Genomic DNA, 23,856 nt, shown 5'->3' on the forward strand with positions numbered 1-23,856 from the left:
TGAAGACTATGATTACATCTCTGGAGGAATGAATGGGGATCAAGCTGCAGCACTCCTGCAGTTCTCAAGCAGGATGTGGTTAAGCTGTTGGGCGCTGTGCTGCCAGCAGGGATGAGGGCTCTGGGGGTTGCTGGTGTATATTACCTATCGTCATGTTTTATATTGCTTTTCTTTTCTTGCTTTCAGTGGAAAAAAAGCTGCCATTTCCCTGCAGGTTTGCCACCATCTCCTCCAGCAGCTGTTGGCTTTGCAGGAACAGCATTTGACACTGAAACTATTTATTTGTGATGTTCAGGGGCTGGAGGGGGAGCCTGATGTAAAAAGCTCTGTATAATGACAATAATCCCCAGCTACTTCTTTACAGTGTAGGGGAAAGGGACCTGGGGGTCCTGGGGACAGCAGGGTGACCATGAGCCAGCACTGGGCCCTTGTGGCCAGGAAGCCAATGGGACCTGGGGTGGGTTAGAAGGGGGTGGTCAGTAGGTCAGAGAGGTTCTCCTGCCCCTCTGCTCTGCCCTGGGGAGACCACACCTGGAATCTTGTGTCCAGCTGTGGCCCCTCAGCTCCAGCAGGACAGGGAACTGCTGGAGAGAGTCCAGCGCAGCCACCAAGATGCTGGAGGGAGTGGAGCATCTCCCGTGTGAGGAAAGGCTGAGGGAGCTGGGGCTCTGGAGCTGGACAAGAGGAGCCTGAGGGGGGACTCATTGCTGGGGATCAAGATGGAAAGGGCCAGTGTCAGGAGGATGGAGCCAGGCTCTTCTGGTGACAACCAGGGACAGGACAAGGGGCAATGGGTGCAAAGTGCAACACAGGAGGTTCCGCTGGAAGATGAGAAGCAACTTGTTGGGGTGAGGGTGGCAGAGCCTGGCCCAGGCTGCCCAGGGGGTTGTGGAGTCTCCTTCTGTGCAGACATTCCAACCCGCCTGGACACCTTCCTGTGTAACCTCATCTGGGTGTTCCTGCTCCGGGGGGATTGCACTGCATGAGCTTTCCAGGGCCCTTCAACCCCTGACATTCTGGGGTTCTGTGGTTTCAAAAAGGAGTTTGTAGGGTGAAATCCAGGCCTGGTGCTGCCAGGGAGGCCGAGCAATGCTGAGCAGGCCCGGTGATGCCGAACAGGCCTGTCAGGAGCTGAGCGATCCCCGAGGCAGCTCCACTAGATGTCATTGCAAGCTGGGGAAAGCGCCGTGGCCATTGGCGCCCAGACACCGGCTGTGGGTGCTGTGCCATGCAGGGCCATGCACTGTGGGTGCTCCAAGCGCTCTGTGGCGCTGTGGGGTGCCAGATGCCACTGTTTTGTGCCTGTGCTGTGGTCCTGGCTGGGGGGATGGAGCGGTGGCACTGATCCCTGGGCACACAGGCTGAATGTGGGACTGGGACACATGGGTGCGGGGGATTTGTCCTCGTATGCGTGGCCCTTGGGCTCTTCCCTGCCCTGGGGGCTTTGCCCAGGACACAGGGCTTGCTGGGGGCTGTGTGGTGCTGGTCAAGGCTGGGACAGCCAGCTGAAAGGGGACAGGGAGGAAAGGCCATTCCCACCTTGACCTGCTGCTAAAAACATCCTGAAAGGTGGCATTTGAGGATGGGGAGAAAGGGGAGGTTTGGGCTCCCTCTGAGGCTTGTATTTCACCCGGTCACAGCATCACACAGGATGTGAGGGGTTGGAGGGCCCTGGAAAGCTCATCCAGTGCAATCCCCCCGGAGCAGGAACACCCAGATGAGGTTACACAGGAAGGTGTCCAGGGGGTTGGAATGTCTGCACAGAAGGAGACTCCACAACCCCCTGGGCAGCCTGGGCCAGGCTCTGCCACCCTCACCCCAACAAGTTGCTTCTCATCTTCCAGCGGAACCTCCTGTGTTGCAGTTTGCACCCATTGCCCCTTGTCCTGTCCCTGGTTGTCACCAGAAGAGCCTGGCTCCATCCTCCTGACACTCCCCCTTTCCATCTTGATCCCAGCAATGAGTCCCCCCTCAGGCTCCTCTTGTCCAGCTCCAGAGCCCCAGCTCCCTCAGCCTTTCCTCACACGGGAGATGCTCCACTCCCTCCAGCATCTTGGTGGCTGCGCTGGACTCTCTCCAGCCGGTCACCGGCCAGCACCCTGCGCTCCCTGCACAGCCACATGTGTTGTCCTTGCAGTGAGACCCCCCCACGTCTGCCCCGGCACACCCGGCTGCCATGCAGTGTCCTCTGCGGAGGAGCTGGTGGTTGTGCCACGCTGCGCTGGAAGCTGCCAGCTCCACAGACCTAAAAAGGATTAGAAGTTTTTAAATTTGGCTCAGAAATCTGCAGCCGAGGATGCCGATCCCACCAGCTCAGGGGCCGCCTGGCCCAGTGCGGCGGGTGCTCGGTGCTGGGCAGGCTGGCCCGGACACGGCGCTCCCGGGGAGCTGCTCTCCCTGGCGTCACGTGCCGCAGCGGTGCTGATCCCATTTGGAAAACCCTCGTCCCACGCTGCGTCCACTAATCCCATCGCCAAAGCGGCTGCGGAGCTCGGGCTGCAATGTCCCTGCACATGGGGTGTCCCTGCACATGGGGTGCCCCTGCACATGGGGTGTCCTTGCACATAGGGTGTCACTGTACTGTGGTGTCCCTACACTGGGATGTCCTTGCACATGGGATGTCCCTGCACTGTCGTGTCCCTGCACCAGGGTGTCCTTGTACATAGGGTGTCCCTGCACACGAGGTGTCCCTGCACTGTGGTGTCCTTGTACATAGGGTGTCTCTGCACACGGGGTGTCCCTGCACTGTGGTGTCCTTGTACATAGGGTGTCTCTGCACACGGGGTGTCCCTGCACTGTGGTGTCCCTGCACCAGGGTGTCCTTGCACATAGGGTGTCTCTGCACCACGGTGTCCCTGCACCAGGGTGTCCTTGCACATAGGGTGTCCCTGCACCGGGACGTCCCTGCACATGGGTTGTCCCTGCACACGGGGTGTCCCTGCACCCAGTGCCGCAGCCACATCCTCTGCCTGCTCCTGCTTCAGCCTCGAGGATGCTCATGTGCTCCCTGCTCTGTGCTATAGGGTGCTGAGCCCCAAACCCTCCCAAACACACCCTTGGACAGAAGCTGATGTAAAAATCCACAGGATTGGACTGTACCAGCTACACCCTGAGGCCAGGACACCCCAACAGCCCAGGGAAGCTCCGCACTGCCCAGGAGGAGGGATTCACCCCACTTGGCCAACATTGCATTGGCACAGCCCTGGTTACTCGGTTCCAAAGACCTTGCCTGCGGAGCCCAGGAGGTAGGTGAGCGGCTCGAGCCTGCGATTCAGGGTTCAGCGTGGATTTGCCGGGTTTCTCCCCAGAAGGAGCCGCGTTCCTGGCACCACGGGCTTTGCAATGCAGCTCCTGCTGGGATGGCTCGGGCTTGAAGAATAATATTGTTGTTCCCTTCCGATGGCAGCAGCTTCCTCGTGGGAGAGGGGGAAAAGCACAAACGGAGCGCAAATAAGAGGGGAATGTTTGCTGACTGTCTGCTGTGTGTTGTTGCTGTTTGTTGTGTTTCTGCGGTTGCTTTGGCAACCCTGGGAAGACATGCCAGCCTGTAGCATCGTTGGTACCCGCGCTCCGCGGCGAGGAGCTGGGGCTCAGCTCTGCAGGGCGAAGATGCCAGCGCGGTGCAAACCGCTGATGGGGTCGGGGGGCTTTGGGGTGGGGGATTTTATGGGGTCGCACTTGTGTCCAGCGGCGTGAGCACTCGCTTTGCACCCACAGAGGGACCTAGACCTGAGATTAGCAAAGAAAATATGGCTTACGTGTCTGATGGGTTCCATGGGGAAAGCAGCCGGCCCGGCTGTTCCTTGGGGTGCTTGGGGAGTATCTGGGCTCAGCTTCTTCTTTTATATCTAAAGAAAGGTGGTGAAGCAGCTATATCATAGCAGCGTGGCTGGTGCTGTGCAGCACCATGCACAGCTCACCAGAGGGCTGCTTGGGTGACGCGGTGTGCGGGTTCACCTGTACACAGCCAGAACCAGAGTCGTTTCTCTGGAACAGTGCACCGAACCGGGGGTTAAATTGCTTTTGATCTCCTGTAGCTCCGTCTCATTCTGCTTCGCAGCGCGGGGTGGAGGTGGCTGCTGGCTGCGTGGGCAGCAAGGGACATGGGGCAGGGTGGTGGCTGCGGTGACCAGGGGAGAAGAGCTGAGGGTGGGCTTGGGGAGGATGAGGATGCTCCCAAAGCCCCTGGGTCCCTCCTGCAGCCCCGGGGCTGTGTAGGGCTGACGTCTATCAGAGCGGGAGCCCAGGGGATGCAGAACAATGAGGCGGTGGGTGAAGACGTTGGCCCTGGGGACCTGGAACCCTCTGTGCAGCCAGGGCAGCACCAGAGATGCGTGTTAACCCTTCGGGGGCTGCAGCAAGAAAACTGAAGGGGCTGGAGCGCAAGAGTGATGGAGCGGCTGAGGGACCTGGGGGTTCAGCTGGAGAACAGGAGCTGAGGGGAGACCTTCTGATCGCTGAACTGCCTGAAAGGAGCTTGGAGCCAGGGGGGTCGGGCTCTGCTCCCCAGGAACAAGCGCCAGGAGCAGAGGAAACGGCCTCAAGTTGCGCCAGGGGAGGTTGAGGGTGGATTTAGGAACAATTTCTTCCCCAAAGGGCTGTGGGGCATTGAACAGGCTGCCCAGGGCAGTGCTGGAGTCACCATCCCTGGAGGGCTGGACAGACGGACATGAGGTTCTCAGGACATGCGGCAGGGACAGGGGTGGGGAATGGTTGGACTGCATGATCTTGATGGACTTTTCCGAAAAAAATGACTGATTCTACAACTCTATTAATCTAAGAACTGAGCTCCTCGGGACGTGGGCACCGTCCTCCCGGAGCCTCCAGAGTGCGGTGCTTTGGTGGTTATTCCTGCAAGGAGAACCAAAGGGGCTGGAGCACAAGGTGATGGGAGCACCTGAGGGACCTGGGGGGTACAGCTGGAGAACAGGAGCTCAGGGGAGACCTTCTCCAACATTTTGAGGGCTCTGTTGCTTTCCATTCTGCTTTGCACAAGGACTTCTGGCATGGAAAGGTTGCAGCCTGGTTAAAGGTGCCCATTTAATTAAATGATTTAATTGCCGCATCTCCAAATGGCGCTTGTTTTAACTGAAAGGAGAGGCCTGGTGAGCAATCCTGCGCTGGACTGGAAGCTGACTCATTCTCCTCCCGGCCCCAGGGTCAGCACTGGACTGCAAATAAACACACCAGATTCCCACTGCCGGGTTCTGGGAACGCGCTCCCAGCGCTGCGCGAGGGGCAGGGACCGGGCTGGGGACCCGCCTGCTCCCGCTCCATCCTCCCCGGCAGCACGGGGGGCTCCGGTGGCACCCGGAGCCATGGCAAGGGGAATAAAAACCCCGGGCGTGTGGGAAAACAGCACTTTGATGAGGGGCTGAAAACTCCTAAAGCGCAGAGATTCACCTTCCACGGGGAGGAAGGATCAGCCCCCAGCTCTATTCTATCCCAGCTGAGCCCAAATTCCCCGCTGCCCTCACCCCCGGCCCCATCCCCTCCTCCAGCATCCCTGGCCGCCCCAGCCCAGGTCTCCAGGACAAGGAAACCAAAGCGATAAGAGCACAGAGCTGGGACTTGCAGCTGCATCCAGCTCCCAGGATGGAGGGGGGGCAGCTCTTCCCACCCCCAGAAACTGTGTGTGGGGCTGAGAAGGGAGCAGCTGTGAGTCACCCCGCGCAGCTCCCACCGGGGCAGGAGCGACCTTGTGCTGCCGACCCCCCCGGCGCGGGAAGGGGAGGATTTGCTCAGCTCCAATGCTCCAAGGGAAAGAATGAGTCCTAGAGCCGAAACCACCGGCATGAGGTCGGGCAAGGCCTGGGGTCTTATGGGAGGGATGGGCTGCGTGGTGCGGTGAGCGGGCCTGGGGAGGACTCGCTCTCCTTCTGAGAAACTCCAGGGAAAACAAAATGATTAAATAGAATGTCCCCTCTGCTCCTGCCACCCCGTCCTCAGCCTTGGGATCCTGCCAGGCTGGCGCGCGTGAATATTTTCCCCGTTGCCTTCTTTTGCTTGAATCAGCGGACGTGACTCACCAGGAGGAAAGAGAGGGATTCGGCGAGCCCGGCTGCAGCCCGCGGGGACAACGCCGGGTCCCGTTTGGTGCAAAGGCTGATGTGTCAGGAGGATGGAGCCAGGCTCTTCTGGTGACAACCAGGGACAGGACAAGGGGCAATGGGTGCAAAGTGCAACACAGGAGGTTCCGCTGGAAGATGAGAAGCAACTTGTTGGGGTGAGGGTGGCAGATCCTGGCCCAGGCTGCCCAGGGGGTTGTGGAGTCTCCTTCTGTGCAGACATTCCAACCCGCCTGGACACCTTCCTGTGTAACCTCATCTGGGTGTTCCTGCTCCATGGGGGGATTGCACTGGATGAGCTTTCCAGGGCCCTTCAAACCCCTCACATTCTGGGGTTCTGTGATATTGCAAACGCGAGGAGGCAAAGCCTGGGCTGCCATTCACCTCCATTGCTGTCCCATTGCTGTCCCCTCCCCGTGCCCAGCCCAGTGGGTGCAGCAGGGTGGGAACTGGTTGAACTGGAGCACCCTGTCCCGGCAGAGAGGGGAGATTCCTCTGGTGGGGGTGAAACTTGGGGGGCTGCAAGACACACCTGTCCCTTCACCACCTGGGCGGCCATCGCACCCCGAGGGAACCCATTGGGGACTGTCACCTTCCCTGGAGACCGGTGGCGAGGAGGAGGCACAAAGCCAACCTGTGCTTTGCCGCGGGTGGGGATAGGTGGGCAGACATCACTCTGCTCCTCCCAGGCTGGGTTAGGGGAGCAGCTGTGCCGCGGTGCCAAATCTTGGCTGGATTAGTTAAAGAGATCAAGCGGTGGAGGGATTAGGGAGTCAAGAGAGCAGAGCCACCTGCGGGGGGGAAAACCCCCGGAGGAAGATAGGCCGGAGCTGCAGGGAGAGGTGTGCAAGGCTGGGCTTTGGAGCGATTAGATAAGTGAATCAGAGCCTTGGAGCGATTAGGGAAAGAAATCAGGTTTTACACCAATTAGGTAAAGTCCCCGAGTGATTAGATACAGTGGCGGCTGCACAGAAAGGTCTCCCAGCGGTCCTGGTACAGATAGGGCTGAGAATTGATTAAAGGAGCATCAGAGGCTGAGAGCAATTTGATAAGAAAACAAAACAGTGGATCAATTAGGCTGGGAAGAGGACGAGGTTGGGTGATAACGAGAACAGGGGAGCGGAGCCGGTAAAACCAAGCTCTCCAGCTTCTGCTATGGGGACAATGACCCCAGCTTGGTCCCCCAAAGCCTGGGGGGGACCTGGGGCGCTGGGCTGAGCTTAGTGGGCTATTTCAGCTTGACGTTAGAACTGGTAAACCCACAGCCTGGCCTAAAGATGAGTTTCTCGTCGGCTGGGGCTGGTGTGAGGCCCGTGCAATGCCTCATGAGATGCGGTGCAGCGTCTCCAGGCCTAAGAGAAGCAGCAAGTCCTTCATTTCGGATGATTTATTTATTGTTTTTAAAGCGGGTTTTGCTCTGTGCTCGCAAGGTCGCACACCTGGAGGAGGTTTATTCACTGGCAATGCGGTTATACCAGGGTAACTCAGACCCGAGTCCTGTCCCAGATGCTGCGGGAGCTTTCGGATACATGTGCCAGGCGAGCAAGCAATTAAGTAACTCAACAGAGCCTTGAAATAATTAGACCAAGAACACAGCTCCAGCAGATGAGTTTAGTGAAGAAATGGGAGTGTTGGAGAGACAGAGATGAGAAGAGCGATCAGGTCTCGGCACAATTATCTAGAGAAAGTCTGCTCCAGACTGATTAGAGGAAGGGAAAAGAGCTTTCCGGGCAATTAGGTGAGAGAAATCAACTCTGGGCAGGAAGAAAATAGCCTATGGAAGAGATTGGGGTGGGAGATGGAGAGTTATCGCTGCTCCGAGTCAGACTAGGAGCTCGATAAGGGCTTTGCGAGGCGGAGGCAGCAGTGAGGATCAGGGGGGATTAGGGCGGGCGCGCGGCCGTGCCCGGCGCTGGGGGAGCGGGACGCGGTTGTGCCGGGGCCGCACCGGAGAAACCGAGCGCTGCAATGGGAAGGGAAGGAGCGAGATCCCGCGATGAGGGCTGAGACGATAGAACGGGGGTTCTGGCCCTGGTGGGGTTAGAGCGGGGAAGGGAGTCGGGTGCTATTTCCAACCCATCACGTGGCAAGATGCTTAATCTGTAAACCAGGATTAGTCCCTCGCGCCCGGAGATGCACAGGTAGCTCCTGCACAGGTGACTTTGACTTTAGGGCAGGGAATCGGTATCAAGTGAGCGTGGTGGGGGAGGGCAGCGGGTGAGCGCCCCCGGGGTGCAGCCCGTGGCACCCGGCGATCCCCAGGGGGTCACGCAAACCCACAGCACCCCTGTGTTGGGGTGCTGAGCCGCCGTGAGAGAGGCAACAACAGGTCGCGTCGCAGGTCAGCGCAGCTGCAGCTCAAAAGCACCGAATCCTTTGGGAACAGATGCATTTGCTGTTTAATTAGCCTTGACGGCCGCTGGAACAGATTTTGCTGGTCTTTTCCTCCCTGGAGCTGGCCACGCCAGGCACATGACGCTGACTCCGGTGCTGCTGGAAGGGGAAGCTGCGGTTTGGCTATGGGGTCATATTTTGACCTCTAGAAACGACCCCCTTGCCAAGATAAGCGTTTTCTTGCCGTACTCAGACAGGGGACACACTGTCCTGCATCTGGGCAGGAACAACCCCAGGTTCCAGTATAGGTTGGGAAATTACGTATTAGAGAACAGTGTAGGGGAAAGGGAGCTGGGGGTCCTGGGGACAACAGGATGACCATGAGCCAGCACTGGGCCCTTGTGGCCAGGAAGCCAATGGGACCTGGGGTGGATTACAAAGGGGGTGGTCAGTAGATCGAGAGAGGTTCTCCTGCCCCTCTGCTCTGCCCTGGGGAGACCACACCTGGAATCTTGTGTCCAGCTGTGGCCCCTCAGTTCCAGCAGGACAGGGAACTGCTGGAGAGAGTCCAGCGTAGGGCAACAAAGATGCTGAAGGGAGTGGAGCATCTCCCTTATGAAGAAAGGCTGAGGGAGCTGGGGCTCTTTAGTCTGGAGAAGAGGAGACTGAGGGGGGACCTCATTAATGTTTATAAATATATAAAGGGTGAGTGGCATGAGGATGGAGCCAGGCTCTTCTCGGTGGCAAACGATGATAGGACAAGGGGTAATGGGATCAAGCTGAAACACAAGAGGTTCCACTTAAATTTGAGAAGAAACTTCTTCTCAGTGAGGGTGGCAGAGCCTGGCCCAGGCTGCCCAGGGGGTTGTGGAGTCTCCTTCTGTGCAGACATTCCAACCCGCCTGGACACCTTCCTGTGTAACCTCATCTGGGTGTTCCTGCTCCGGGGGGATTGCACTGGATGAGCTTTCCAGGGCCCTTCCAATTCCAAACATACTGTGATACTGTGATACTGTGATACATGCAGCCCCCCTGGGAAACGTGGGGTGGGAGCGAGGGACCTGTTGAGGTTTCGCTGCAGCCCCTGGCGGCTGATGGCGAGTGATGCTGAGCAGAGCTGGGCCAGCCGGGAAGGTCTCCTGGACACTCGTCCCTCCTGGGCGTCACTGTCCTGCTTTTCACAGCCATCAGGAGGCTCTGACATCTCATCCCCTTCACCCCTTGGCCTCTGGTTTCTGTGGGGTGACAGCGTTATCTGGGACACACACGGAGCCAGGCTCCGCTCTGGTCCCTGTTTTTGGGCTGATGCTGGATACCCACAGGAGATAACACGGCTAATCGTCCCCTGGGACTCCACATGCTTCACCCCCCATCGACAGGATGGAAATAGGGTTTTACAGTACAAAAAAACCCAGCAAAGCCCCGAGAGAGGCGCGTGGATCCATCCCTCGGGCGCCTGAGGGTGCGTCCTCCTCTCAATTACGCGACGCTGCTTTTGTTCAAACTCTAACGCGGATTTCAATGTTTGCATGATTTCTTTTTAAATTTCCCTCTTTCCGATTCTGCTGGAAAATGTATTTGGGGAAAATAGAAATATTTAGACATTTCGCTGACAGGCGGTAGAGCTGGAAGGGCTATGGAAGAGCTGCAGTACAGCATTGCGCACGTGTGGGTGCTTATGAAACTTGGGCACAATGAGTCCGGCTCGGGGACGCGTGTGTCCCCAGCAACCGCGCCACAAGCCCCAAAGGGTGGGATGGTGCTGCCCACCCGCGACGGGTCGTTCCTCCCACCCAGCACAAAGTTGCCTTCAAAAGATAGATAAGGAAGTATATTCGGGGCTGGAAAAGGAGTTGTGTTTGCGGTTTGTACCCACCACCCGCTTTCCCGTCGCTGGGTGTCTGCGCACAAGAGGTTGGGCCAGATGTACCTCGAATGGGCCCATCTCAGCGACATTGGAGTGTCACCGAGCGCTGCTGGGGACAGAGCCACCCTCCTCTGTGCCCGCAGCTCCGGGACGAGCCCAGACCTCCCTTCCCAGGAGGGAGAGAAATCCCCAGCCCCGAAACTTGCCTTCCCCACCCCATTTTTCTCCCGCTCACACCCTCTGGTTTTGGTCTTGGGGAGATGAAGGGTTGGTCGTGTCGCCACCGCACCCTGCGCTGGGGAGGGGACAGCAGGGGACGGGTCCCATCCTGCACCCCACTCCCCTTGTCCCAGCACCTCAGGGTGCATCCTGTCCCTTTGCCGAATTCCCGGGGGGCAGGGAGGCCCCCCTGCGCCCCAGCGGGCTCCCACTTTCCTGACCCGCTGCTCCCCGACGTGTGAGCCCCATGGACATGGTGCCACACACGCGGTGGCATCTGTGCGGTGCCGTGGGGCTGCGGAGTCGCACTCCAGGGAGCGAGGGGGCTGGGGGTCCTGCTGGGATGTGGGAGGAGGAGCTCAGAGCACTGGAGATCTCCCAAAGGCGTTTTGCTGCTCTGAAATGCAGTGAGGTTTATTTTTGCAGAGGTGTTCGGTTGCCCCCTTCTTCCCCAATCTTTCCCAGCCGGGCAAATAAATGCATCTAAAGAGTTTCATGGCTGCAAAATCTCCGCTGTTCTGTGTGACATGCAGCCGGCGAACTCACAGCATGGGGACATGCCAGGTGGGGGGACAAGGTGTCCTGGTCCCTGGTCCCAGTCCCTGCCCCATGGGAATAGCAAAGCAAGGTGAGCTGTTCCCAAACCACCCCCGTGTGCTCATGTCCCTTCCATGGGGGACCCCTGGGTGTGATTTTGCCCCAGGGCCATGTCTGTTCTGCCTTGGGTACCCTTGGTCTGATGGACACTCGCTGTGGGGTGGGGGCTGGAGACCCACACAGACCTGGGGGGGACGGAAGAAAGGGCAGTGTGACCATGGGACAGTGTGACCATGGGACAGTGTGACCAGGGGCTGGGGTCTATGAGCCTGTCGTCGTCCCCATTAGCAGGGTCGAGCTCAAAGGGAGCACATGCATCATAGAATCATAGAATCACAGATGGTTTGTGTTGAAGGGATGTTTAAAGCTCCCCCAGTGCCCCCCCTGCCATGACAGGGACATCGTCACCAGCTCAGGTTGCTCAGAGCCCCGTCCAGCCTGGCCTGGGATGTCTCAGGGATGGTTCATCCACCACCTCTCTGGGTACCTGGGCCAGGCTCTCACCACCCTCAGGGCAACAATTTCATTCTATCCAGCCTGAATCTCCCTCCTTTAGTTTAAACCCATCACTCTTGTCCTATCACAACAGGCCCGGCTCAAAAGTCTGTCCCATCTTTAAGCCCGGAAAGGCCGCACTAAGGTCTCCCCGGAGCTTCTCTTCTCCAGTGAACACCCCAACTCTCAGCCTGTCCCCAGCAGAGCTGTTCCAGCCTCAGATCATTCCTGTGGCTCCTCTGGCCCCTCTCCAGCAGCTCCATGTCCTGTGCTGGGGACCCAGAGCTGGCCCAGCACTGCAGGGGGGTCTCACCAGAGCGGGGCAGAGGGGACAATCCCCTCCCTTGACCTGCCGCCCGCGCATCCTTTGGGCTGGGCAGACACCAATGGTGTCACCGCAGCCGTTCTGCTCCCTGGGGCGAGCGCGGCCATGGTGGGGAAATGCTGCAATGGTGGCTTTCCCACCTCTGGGTGCTGGTTTTGGGGGCTGGAGAGCAGCAGAGGGGCAGCGGGTGGGTGGGAGCTCCAGGGCTCGCTTCCCTCCCCGCAGCCCCCACAGCATCCCGGCTCCATCGTTAGCCTGACCCCTGATTACACTCCGCAGGCTCTGCATCGCTGCTGTTGCCCCGGCAACGTGTCGTCGCCACAGCAACCGTGACAACCTTATGTTCATTAATTTAAAAAGGTTCACAGTGTAACAAATGAAATAGTTATAAGCTTGTCAGGGTGTTAAGGAGCAGGGGATGACAACTAGCACCCCCCCCCCCCCAAACCTGCGCTCGCCAGAGCAGCCCAGTCCGGCTCAGGATCGGCTCTGCCATGCCAGGCCCAGCCCAGCCCAGCCCAGCTTAGCTTCACCACACCATCCCTGGGCAAAGCAACCACTTTGGGCCAGTTTTTGGCACATTCTGGCAAGGTGGGATCACTTGCTTAAGCCTTTCGGGGAGAGGCAGAACCGGGGGTTGGATGAGGGGGGGTCTCTGTAGGTCTTGGACCAAAGGTTCTCCCAGCGTTGAGGCATCCACCCTGCACCGTGGTGATGTCTGGTACGGAGTCTTTCCCTCCTGCTGTCCTCCCTGGCGCAGGTCACCAAAAAAGGCCACCAGCATCCTGGCTGGTACCAGCACTGGTGTGGCCAGCAGGAACAGGGCAGCGACCGTCCCTGTGCTGGGACCTGGGGAGGACAAACCGCGAATGCTGGGGGCAGTTTTGGGCCCCTCAGGACGAGGCTTAAAATGGCGGCACCAGAATCACCTCAGGGCTCAGAATGGCGGCACCAGGGGTGGCGGGATCACCTCCCACCAAGAAAGGCCTTGAGGTGCTGCAGCGAGTGGAGAGAATGGAACGGAGCTGGTGAGGGGCTGGAGCACAAGTGTGATGGAGCGGCTGAGGGACCTGGGGGGTTCAGCTGGAGAACAGGAGCTGAGGGGAGACCTTCTGATCTCTGAACTGCCTGAAAGGAGCTTGGAGCCAGGGGGGTCGGGCTCTGCTCCCCAGGAACAAGCGCCAGGAGCAGAGGAAACGGCCTCAAGTTGCACCAGGGGAGGGTGAGGGTGGATTTAGGACCAATTTCTTCCCCAAAGGGCTGTGGGGCATTGGAACAGGCTGCCCAGGGCAGTGCTGGAGTCACCATCCCTGGAGGGCTGGACAGACGGACATGAGGTTCTCAGGGACATGGGGCAGGGGTGGGTTATGGTTGGACTTCATGATCTGGAGGGTCTTGTCCAACCAAGATGGTGATTCTGTGATCATGGAAGGGTTTGGGTTGGGAGGGACCTTCAAAGACCATCTAGTCATGGGCAGGGACATCTCCAGCAGATCAGGGACATCCAACCAGACCAGGGACATCCAACCAGACCAGGGACATCCAACCAGACCAGGCTGCTCAGAGCGACATCCAACCTGACCTTGGGTGTTCTCAGGGATGGGGCATCAACCACCTCCCTGGGCAACCTGGGCCAGAGTCTCCCCACCCTCAGCATCACAAATAGAGATTGGAGATGGGATCTTGGGGAAAATTCCTTCCCCAAAGGGCTGTGGGGCATTGGAACAGGCTGCCCAGGGCAGTGCTGGAGTCACCACCCCTGGAGGGTTGGACAGACGGACATGAGGTTCTCAGGACATGGGGCAGGGACAGGGGTGGGGGACAGTTGGACTCCATGATCTTGAAGGGGCTTTTCCAACCAAAATTACTCTAAGTATGGGGTCTCTCGTAGAGGATACTTATTTTCATGCAACCTTCAGCACCTTAATATCTACGCTATTAAAATCAATACCTTTGTACCCAATAGGGCTGAGAGGGAGGAGGATGAAGAGTCCAAATCCATGATTATACTCATCTTGCTTCCTTAGGGAACGCACACAGCACCACAGACACCCTGAGCAGCCCGTGTCCTCAGCTGGTGGGAGTTAATCCCGGCCAGCTGAGCCCGGCAGCTGCGCTAAATCAACGTGTTCCTTGAAGTCTCAGGGCCAGGTTGCGGGCAGGTACAAATAGGTGTTACAAAACTGCAGAGAATAAAGCCACGGCAGCCGATGCCAGGTGAGTACCTGGCTCTTACCTCATTATGTATCATTTTGCTGAAATCTCAGCAGACTTCAAGTTGACCACAGCCCTTTAATCTCAAATAAAGGCCATCCTCTGTTTGGCTTTTTGTAAGTGGAAACATGAAAGGAATTTGTCTTAAAAAAAAATCTGCCATTGTGATTCCGCTCGGCGAGCTGAGAATAAGGTCGTTATTCGGTGCGGAAAGCGGCCTTTTTAGTTAAAAATAAAAATGGCGAGTTCTGGGCTGCATGGGTTCCTGGTGGTTGGTTTTGCTGGCTGGGACCCAGCGTTTTCCAGCTCTGATGGCTCGTGCACATGGTCCCTTGTGCTGGCAAAGTGTCCTTCTGGGGACCAGGTTTGCTCTTGTTGCAGCTTCTCTTGTGCACAGGAGGTTGTTATTGCTGCAGTGATGGTTCTTTACCCAACCATTCCCATTGCCAGCCCTGCTCGGCCCATCCCTGTGACCATCCCCAAAGCTGGTGTGCCAAAATTCATGTGGCAAAGGGGAATGCTGGCCACCACGGCCCCATCTCTGCCCGGCGTTTCGGGGCCGAGCAGCCTCCGCAATGAAGGAACCCGGTGGGCACCCGCGGGTGCTCGTCTCCTCGCCTTCAAGAGATCCTTCAAAATCGCTCTCAATAATTCAACAAGCCAGGCCTAAAAATAGCACTGAGATCTACTATACATGGCAGGATAATTTAAGGGGAGAACAGGGAACAAAGTGTCCTCTGTGTCCCAACCTTCCCCCCGATAACTCGGTGGGTACCGGCCAGGCTGCTGGGGTTCGGAAGCATGTCTGGTGGTGCGGGGTTGGGATGGCCTCCAAAGCAGCGGTCTTGGGGACGTTTTGTTCCCTGGAAGAGACTCTTTGGCAGCTTTTAATGTCACGGTGGGTTTTGGAAGGGCCTGGAAGCCTTGGCTGGAGGTCCCAGCTCCAGCGAGGAAGGGGTCTGTTTGGACACCCTGTTGTAGCTTGGAGGCTTCTCCTCCACCCTGGGCACCGGCAGCATGCACAGATCCACCCCAAAATGAGCCGGTAGCACAGTCGGCCACCCAGCCTGTGGTTCAGACCCCACCGTGGATGGCAGCCCTGGAATAGCATCCCCAGCCACGGCAGCCTGAGCCTTAAATCCCCACTCTCGCAGTCCTCGCTTATCTTCAAAGCTCTCCCGCATGAAAGCCGGTCTGCGGTGGAGCGGATAAACCCATCGCCGAGGAAGCCACGGCGCTGCCCGAGCCTCTGCGCATGGGAGAGGAGAAAACGGGCTGCACGGGCTTGGGGGCTCAGCCCCTTGGGGTGCAGGGACCGGGGACCATGCCCACGCCACGCTGTCCTGTCCAGGGTGCTTGTGCTTCTCTGTCCCTTGGGGAGAAACAAATGGGACTCTGTGTCTGCAGTGCCGGGGCACAGTGATGTGAAACGGGGCTGCAACCGCTGCTCAGAGTGTCATTAATGACTCCAGTGGTGAGAGGGCAGGGTCAGCCGGGACGCTGTGCCGGGCACACCGGGAGGATGCCGTGAGCTCTTCTCGCAATGTGGAGGAGCGTATGGGGAAGGGGAGCAGGGCTGGACCCCACGGGAGCACCGGGACGCTGGGGAGAGGAGAAGAGAGAGCGATCAGGAATGGGGAGCAGCCCCAGGGGCAGGGGCAACATTGCTGCCTCTTGGTCCCCATTTGGGGCACCCCATGACCTGCCCGCTCCCCGGACGGGGTTCCCAGCCCAGCCTCCCAAAACTCCCTCGCAGTGAAAGGCAAAGAGCTCAGCCGTGTGTTGCATAACCGGGAAACAAGGCGTCCTCCGGAGCCGAGTGGCTGCCGGCCAACGATTGGCATTAAAGTGGAGCAGAGGATAACCGGGAGGGGATCAGGCGGGGAAGGGACGGGATCAAGTGAGCAGCACCAGGGCAGCCTGGCAGGGGGTCACGATCCCCAGGGCCACGGCTGGGGGGGCTCCAGCCCTTTTCTCAGGGTGCAAAGCGTGGCGGCACATGGCCGAATCCGCATTGCAGAGCCCCGGCGCCTCCCATCGCATCGGCGCTCGGGATGGGTCGGGCCGCGGCTGGGAGGCTGCCTTGACTCATGGGTGATAAGGACCTCACCCAGGAGAGGGTTTTTTGTGTGCGCTGGGCTCAGTTTGTGCAGGTTTAACAGGCTGGGCAATGGGGAAGGTGCTGGGCCCTTTTATTAGAGCCAGGGATTGCGGAGCCAGCGTCTCGAGGAGGGTTGCAGGAGGGGAATGGAGGTTGTCGTGCACAGCAAAGAGGTCCTGGCTTCAGAAACTCAGATCTTTGCTTTCTCCAGAGCCCGGAGCCTCTTTGGATCTTGCATTCTGATTCAGCAAGATGTTAAGCCTGGTAACTTTTTGGAGTTCCTTGAAATTGGGCTGCTCCCAATCAGCAGCTACTCCTACACAGGCTCGGGGAGCCGGCTGAAGCTTCGCCTGCACAGAAACAGGAGAGAGGAGCTGCAGGTTTCTGCTTTGGGAGAAAAAGGAGAGATCTGGTTAATTTGATTGCAAGATGCTCCGCAGGTGTTTTTCCTTCCAAGATAGATGTTTTCACAGCCTCAGCTGATAAACTGCGTGCTGGGCTTAACCCTCCCTCACTGATAAAAGCCGCAGCTGTGGGATCAGGGGGATGCTCCCATTGCGCCCGCTCTGCCCCAGGTGCTGCTGCTGTCCTCATTGGCAACCTCCAATAAGGACCAGCAAACTTGTTGCTAGCTTGGGCTAAGCCAGGCTCAGGCTGGGTTAAGCTAGGCCTGGGTTTGCTGCCTGCAGAAGCTTTTGGGATGTATCCCAGCAGGGTTTGGCTGCAGTGGTTCCTCCAGGGAGCTCAAGCCGTGGTGTGCGGAGCCCACACTGTGTTCTGCAGGGGGAAAGCAGCAGCGGGCTGGGGGTGCCAGCAAATGGTCCGACAGCTTTGGGGCAGCAGCAGGGTCCTTATCCCCCTTGATGTCAGCGTGGAGTCACCATCCCTGGTGGGTTGAACAGATGGAGGTGAGGTTCTCAGAGACATGGGGCAGTGCCAGGGGTGGGGGAATGGTTGGATTTGATAATCTTGAGGGTCTTTTCCAACCAAAAGGATTCGATGGTTCGATAATTCTACCAATGATGTGGCTGGTGGCCCGGCAACCACCAAGCTGGTCCAAGCCAGCCCTGGTAGCCCAGCTCAGGAGTGGGGATCACCCTCATTTTGCTTGGGGCCCCAAGGGGGGTGTTGGGGAGGATGGGGACAAGCAGTGGGTCCGGTGCTGGCCCTGGGGACACTTGTGGTGACCCCGACTCAGCTCCTCACTCGGCTGCAGATGGTCGGTGGCACTTTGGGCAGGATGCTGAGGGTGGCTGCGTACTGCAACTGGATTTATTTTAAACAGCATTTTCCCCTCTCTCCCGTGGCGGCTCCTGTTTGGGGGCTCGCCGCGATGGTTCCCACTCACCCATCTGTCTGCCTCCAAAAGCGGAGCATTTCACAGGCCCGGCGCTGCCGGCGGCACCGAGCAGGGGCTGCGGATGCTTGGGGGTGCAAGTTTGCGCCCTGCGAAAGCACCAAGGGCAACGTGTTTGTGCTCAGCTTTGCATCCAAATGAGGGGCAGAGCCAGGAATCCCTGTCCCCGGGGAGGCTGTGGTGGCGGTGCCGGCGGCACGCTGCCCGGCCGTGCCGGCGCTGCCAGGAGCCGCAGCTGGGCCGGCAGCGCCCGGCGGCTCCTCGGCCGTGGGTCAAGGATCAGGGCGAATCCCATTTCAAGGCAAAAGGTTATGGGTGGGAAGGAAACAATCATAAAGCAAACACCAGCGGCGCTCTCCAACCACATGCGTCTCTGGCACAATAAATAGAAAGGAAGGGACAAAAACAGCCCCCAGGGTTGCAGTGTGGAGATGGTGAGGAAGCCGGGATGGTTGGGGGTGAGGGTTCTCCCAAGCCACCCTGGAGCCCTGAGCAGGTTGATGTCTTGCAGCTGTAAAACAAGATCCAGGAGGAGCAATGATGAGCGGGCTGCAGGTTCGGCACCGGAGCCCTCACCAAACTCGCTGCACCCCACAGCCTTGCGGGGAACCGGGGCTTTTCCTGGTAGCCAGAGGAAAACACCAGCAATCTGGCTTTGGGGTGGGTGAGCTTGTGTGTCTAACGCCAGCCGCCCTCCCCGGCCGCCAGCGCTTTGGCTCCGCGTTTCGGGGGGTTTGGAGCACGGCGGGGAGGGAGGGAGGGGGCATGCATGGACCTGGAAGCAAAATGTTTTCACGCTCCTGTGCAAGCCTCGCTGCGGGAGAGAAAACCCTCATCTCACCCCAACCTGCCCTGCGTCCCCCCATTCGCCATGGGCTGACACCGGGCTGCACCAGGACCTCGGTGCAATTTGGGGGAGGCTCTAGTGGGGTCTGGAGGGGCAGAACCCCCCTGCAGGGCTCCCGTGCCCCCTTCCCTGGGTGGCTGGAGGCCTCGCAGGGCCCTGCCGCTTTAAACCTGCCTCTCCCACGTGCTGTCTGGTTGTGCTGGAGACAGTGACGCAGGCAGGACGTCAATGGACGCTGTGGGAGAATTTAGACTTGGAGAGGAAGGGGGGGCAGGGAGGGACGGACCCGTTTGCAGGGAGCAGGGGCCACGGGGGGGTGCGCGGCCGGGGCGGGAGGGACGGGGCACCCAGCTGTGCAAGGTCCCCCGGGAGCGCCGCGGTGGCTTCGCTCCATGCGATGTCCCCCCCGCCAGCAAACGCCGGGGCCTCCGCCAGCTGTGAGGGCAAATAATCCGCCTCCAGCACATCCGTGCCGGGGTGGGTGGCGTGGGGGGGCCGGGCTGGGCCACGTGAAGGCGATGCTTCCTCCCTGCCCATGTGGCCCCCCCGGCTTGTCACCGCACGTGTGCCACCCTTGTACCCCCCGCGGGTTGGTGTGCGGCAGGTGTGCGGCCTCGGAGCCGCACCGGGCCCTGGGGCGTCCCCCCGCGGGTGCCATGGGAGTGGGGCTGGAAGGGGCCCCGGGGGGGTCACCGGGACTGGAAGGGGCCCCGGGGGGGTCACCGGGGCAGGAAGGGGCCCTGGGGAGTCACCGGGACTGGAAGAGACCCAGGGGGGTCACTGGGGCGGGAAGGAACCTGGAGGGGGTCACCGGGGCGGGAAGGAACCTGGGGGGGTCACTGGGGCTGGAAGGGACCCAAGGGGTCACCGGGGCTGGAATGGCCCCAGGGGGTCACTAGGGTTGGAAAGGGCCCCGGGGGGGTCACCAGGGCTGGAAGGGGCCCCGGGGGCGTCACCAGGGCTGGAAGGGGTCCCGGGGGCGTCACCAGGGCTGGAAGGGGCCCCGGGGGCGTCACCAGGGCTGGAAGGGGCCCCGGGGGCGTCACCAGGGCTGGAAGGGGCCCCGGGGGCGTCACCAGGGCTGGAAGGGCCCTGGAGGTCACCGGGACTGTCCCTCCGCTCAGGGCTGCAGCCCCTGGACCGACCCCATGAGCGCATCTCGCAGTGCAGCTCCAGCTTTGCTCCCCGGTTGCTGTTTGCTCCCCAAAACCAGGCTGTGCCCCTGCAAGGGCATCACCGCCCCCCTGGTGCAGGGTCCAGCCCCCCTCCCTCGCTATCGGGTCTGCAGCACTTCAAGGACGCTGGTGTCACCAGGGGACAGGCTGGCGGTGGCACTGCGGGTGATGAGGTGAGCCGCAAACTTTGATTCCTCACCCTATCTGACTCTGCTAAAGGGTCAAACTGATCTCCCCAAACCCAGCATGGGGGTTCCGCTCCCACTCAGCTCGGTGATGGCAGAGAGACCAACAGTCACGGCAAGGAGGGTCGAGATGAGGCTCCGTGGCACAAGACGCTGCCCTCGGCCTCTTGGCTTTGAAACCAACCCTCAACCACCTCCTCTCCCACCCTTAGGGCAGGAAAGGAGCAAATGTTTTCCCCACTTTGGGTTTTTTAGGTGTCTTTTTTATTATCCTTAATATCCCGAGGGTGTAGGTGGTTGCATAGCTTGGAAGACCCAGGAGTGCTGCCTCCTACCCGCTGGCACAGGGCAAGGGAAAGCGATTTCCAGCGGCGAGAGGCTGCGTCGCAGCTGTACGGAGCCACCGGCCTGGTGTGGGAAGGGAGTTACTCAGCGTTTGGTTCCCAAGGGAAAATAAGACGGCTCCAACCGACTTTCCAAAATACTTTGAGGTTCGTAGTAATGTTCTCCTCTCCGTCTCATAAAGATCCCGGGTTGGATTCTTCCCTCGTGGAGAGGTGCTGGAGCTCGGCTGCTGCGCATTATGATGACTATTTTTATTTGTTATTTCTTTGGCTACATGATCTCGGTTGATTGGAAAACAAACCCCAGAGAATCCTTGAGGAGAGACTGAAAACAGCTCTCGGTGAGATGACTAATCCCATCTCTATCTAAACCAACGGGGCGCTAAAAATAGCTCTATTTCTAACAATAAATATCATAAAATAACTAACTGACAACAAACAGCCCCAAAAAGCCAAACACATAGGAAAGTCCACTATTGTGATGGGGGAAGGAGCCAGCAGGAAACTGTGTCACTGAGTCAGAGGGATGAAGACACCGGAGGTGCCGATGCCACCGGCGATGCCGCGGTGTCTCGGTTGGCACCGCTCACCTCTTGCCCAAACTGAGATAGTTGTGTCTTTGCTTAGTTTAGCCCAGATTAAGGTATATGGGCCACACTCCAGACCCCAAGAAAGCCCATCCTGGAGAGACGGTGCCGCCGTCCTGGCGCTGAGCATCCCCAGAGCGGGAACCCTGTCCCCAGCGCAGCGGCTCCGCTCACCCCACAGCTTTCTCAGCAGCGTTTGGCCCTTGGCCACGAGCCGTCCTGAGCCGTGGACTCACCACACACCTCGGGTAATTTGCCACGTGCCCAATGTGTTGCAAAACGTCCCTTTTGGCTGAGTCACCGGCATCGGGGAACCGGCACCCGGCCCTCCTGGATGGGCTCAAGGAAGAGCCGGCCGTGCCGAACAGCCCCAGGAGCACAGCCCAGCCTCCCGATCACCCTGCTCTTTGGGGCAGGAATTGGGGGTTTTTGGGGGTTGTGCAGCACGTTGTGTGCAGGGGACTCGGAGGGACCGTGTGCTGTTGCAAGATGGGTGGCGGTTGATGGTTACAGGTGTTGTTTGGGTAAAAATGCAATGGCCGGCTGTTCTCCCCCATCCCTGACAACCAGCCTGTGGCTGTTTTTGTGCTCGGGGGATGCTGAGCGCCTGTGTCACAGTGTTCCAGCTGGATGTGACCCAGCAGGGCCCAGATGTCCTTGTCACCGGTCTCCAGACCCCTCATGCTGGGACAGTGGCCTTGTGGTGCGACACAGGCATCACTCAGCATCCCCGTCATCCGCAGCACCAGCCTCCTGCCAGTATGGTGCTGGCTCGGTGGGAAGGCCGGTTGCACATCTCTCGGTCAGGGGGACCCATGAGACGTCTCCCATGGAGGCTCTGACTCCTGACACGAGCTTGTTTCTGCCAGATGCGGTCCCACGCCAGCTTCAGTTTCATTCTTACTGCTTTCTGTGGCACATGGGAGCCCGCCCAAGCCTGCCATGCATCCCCTGAGCCCGTGCTGAGCCCCGGCCATGCCATACAACACCGCTCCGGCACTGGGAGAGCTCATGGGGTGCCCCTGCCGTGCCCCTCGGCGCAGACCCGCATCCTTCCAGCCACCGGCCCCATCCGCATCCCCAGCCCCGAGGCTGCCGGCGCCAGCGCTGCCCCAGCACCACGGATACACGGCACTGGACAAGGTGGTGAGACCGGGATGGCACCAGGTCTCAGACACCCTAAAAATCAGAGTCCTGCCCCAACCCACAGCCCCGGCACAGGGCGAGCGCCGCAGCGGGAGCCGCCGTTCAACAGGTTGGATGTCTTGAGGGTAACCACGGAGCAGTTCAGCCGGGTTGAAGGTACAGGAGGAGCTGGGAGAAGGGGAATGTAATGCCCTGTGTTGGAGCTGGGCCCAGGCGTTGCGACCCCGCAGCCAGTGAAGCCCTTCACCGGTTGGCGGTGGTGCCATGTGCTTGGCCGTGTGTTCCCGGTCCCGAGGACTCAGTGCTGCGGGAAGGGCTGCGGCAGCACCGGCTTCACCACCATGTCCTGGTGTGTCGGGGATACAGGAGGCCAGAGCAGACCCGTGGCCCAGGACACGCCGTATCGGTGCCCGCTGGGCTGCGTTGTGCCCATGGGGGCTCCGCGCTGGCACCGGACACTGAACCAGGACCATTTGCCAGCTCCGAGCACCAGATCCAACACCTGGGCTGCAGAACTGGCCCTTTCACTGGGGTACGGGGGTGATTAATGTGCCCCAGCGTGGCTTTTAGGGACATGCACCAAGACCAGTCGTGGGGTTCAGGGCTGTGACACTTGAACCCCACCAACCCCACTCCCCTGCACCTCGTTCCCCCCAAGGGAGCTCTGGCCAAGATCCTCCGTCTCCATCACCCGGGGCAGCTGCTCAGGGGGTCAGGAGAGCCCCCACCTCCCCATGCTGCTGCCTTGGGGAGGCACCGACACGAGTGCGCCCTTGTGGATGGGGGTGCAGGGGATCTCGGTTCTTCCCCCCTCCCAACCAGGGTCCACTTCCCTGGCTCTGCCCCCCCAACCCAGCGCCTCCTTCCTCCCATTCTGCCCCCGGCCTGGCTCTTCCTTCCCCCGGCTTCACAGCTCTTCCTCCCCGCGGCCCCGGATCAGTCGCCCTTGTCTTTGCCCCCCTAGCCCCGGCTCTGACCCCCTCACCTCTGCCCCCCCAGCCCCGGATCTGCTCCCCCCGGCCCCAGCTCTGCCCCCTCGTCTCTGACCCCCCCAGCCCCGGCTCAGTCCCCCTCGTCTTTGCCCCCACAACCCCGGCTCTGCCCCCCCAGCCCCGGCTCTGCCCCCCGGTTCTGCCGCCCCGGTTCTGCTCCACTCGGCTCTGCCCTCCAGTTCTGCCCCCCCCCCCCCCAAGCCCCGGCTCTGCCCCCCTTCGGCTCTGCCTCCCCCCCCAGCCCCGGTTCTGCCCCCCTCGGTTCTGCCCCCCCCCGCCCCGGCTCTGCCCCCCTCGGTTCTCCCCCCCCCAGCCCCGGCTCTGTCCCCCTTCTGCTCTGCCTCCCCCCCCAGCCCCGGCTCTGCCCGCCTCGGTTCTGCCCCCCCCAGCCCCGGCTCTGCCCCCCCCCCCCCCCAGCCCCGGCTCTGCCCCCCCCCCCCAGCCCCGGCTCTGCCCCCCTTCGGCTCTGCCTCCCCCCCCAGCCCCGGCTCTGCCCCCCTCGGTTCTGCCCCCCCCCCCGCCCCGGCTCTGCCCGCCCCCAGCCCCGGCTCTGCCCTCTCGTCTCTGCCCCCTCTGTCCCGGCTCTGCCCCCCCCAGCCCCGGCTCTGCCCTCTCGTCTCTGCCCCCCGCCCCGGCTCTGCCCCCCCCAGCCTCTGCCCGCTCTGCCCCCCCGGCCCCGGCTCTGCCCCCCGTCCCTGCCCCCGGCCCCGCTCGCTTCCTCCGCGCCGCCGCGGCCATTGGCTGCCCGTTCCCCGCCCTGCGCCGTCCTGACGCTGCTGGGCCGGCCCCGGCGATGGTCGCTCCGCGCCGGCTCCGCCGCAGCCCCGGGAGGCGGCTCCGCTCCGCACCCCGCTAGAGGTGGGTCCCCGTCCTTCTCTCGCGGTTTGATCTTTAGAACACTGGGCTGGCTTTATTTTTTGTTTTTCTTTTAAAAATTATTGGAATTGGTTTTTTTAAACGTCTTTGCGATTCCGGCGTTACTTCCGAGAACGACGCGCCCCCC

The 23,856-nt window shown here is 60.2% G+C and overlaps 2 protein-coding genes across 11 annotated transcripts in view; both read left to right on the forward strand.

Moving 5' to 3' along the window:
- The first annotated feature begins 18,011 nt into the window (after positions 1-18,011).
- Positions 18,012-23,024, forward strand: LOC110364048 (collagen alpha-5(IV) chain-like). 8 transcript variants are annotated; one of them, XM_065043321.1, is made up of 5 exons: positions 18,016-18,861; positions 19,549-19,772; positions 20,078-20,275; positions 20,756-20,963; positions 21,585-23,021. In XM_065043321.1, the coding sequence occupies exons 1-5, from the start codon at positions 18,817-18,819 to the stop codon at positions 22,047-22,049; spliced, it is 1,140 nt and encodes a 379-aa protein (XP_064899393.1). In that variant the 5' UTR covers positions 18,016-18,816; the 3' UTR covers positions 22,050-23,021. The 8 variants fall into 8 exon arrangements, 6 of the variants coding, with proteins under 6 accessions (XP_064899398.1, XP_064899397.1, XP_064899395.1 ...); XR_010468431.1 differs by lacking the exon at positions 20,756-20,963 and adding an exon at positions 20,436-20,469 and having other exon boundaries at positions 18,012-19,772; positions 20,071-20,275; positions 21,585-23,024; XM_065043326.1 differs by lacking the exon at positions 20,756-20,963 and having other exon boundaries at positions 18,012-19,772; positions 20,071-20,275; positions 21,585-23,023.
- Positions 23,025-23,578: 554 nt separating this feature from the next.
- The window catches only part of MEF2D (myocyte enhancer factor 2D), an 84,986-nt gene continuing 84,708 nt past the window's right edge, over positions 23,579-23,856 (forward strand). For 2 of the 3 annotated variants that reach the window (XM_065043286.1, XM_065043296.1), the window contains exon 1: positions 23,579-23,711. The gene's annotated coding sequence lies outside the window, so the exon portion shown is untranslated. The remainder of the gene's footprint in view (positions 23,712-23,856) is intronic. The other variant, XM_065043290.1, reaches the window with a different exon arrangement.

The sequence above is a fragment of the Columba livia genome, chromosome 28 (assembly GCF_036013475.1).
Source record: "Columba livia isolate bColLiv1 breed racing homer chromosome 28, bColLiv1.pat.W.v2, whole genome shotgun sequence".
Classification (NCBI taxonomy): domain Eukaryota; kingdom Metazoa; phylum Chordata; class Aves; order Columbiformes; family Columbidae; genus Columba; species Columba livia.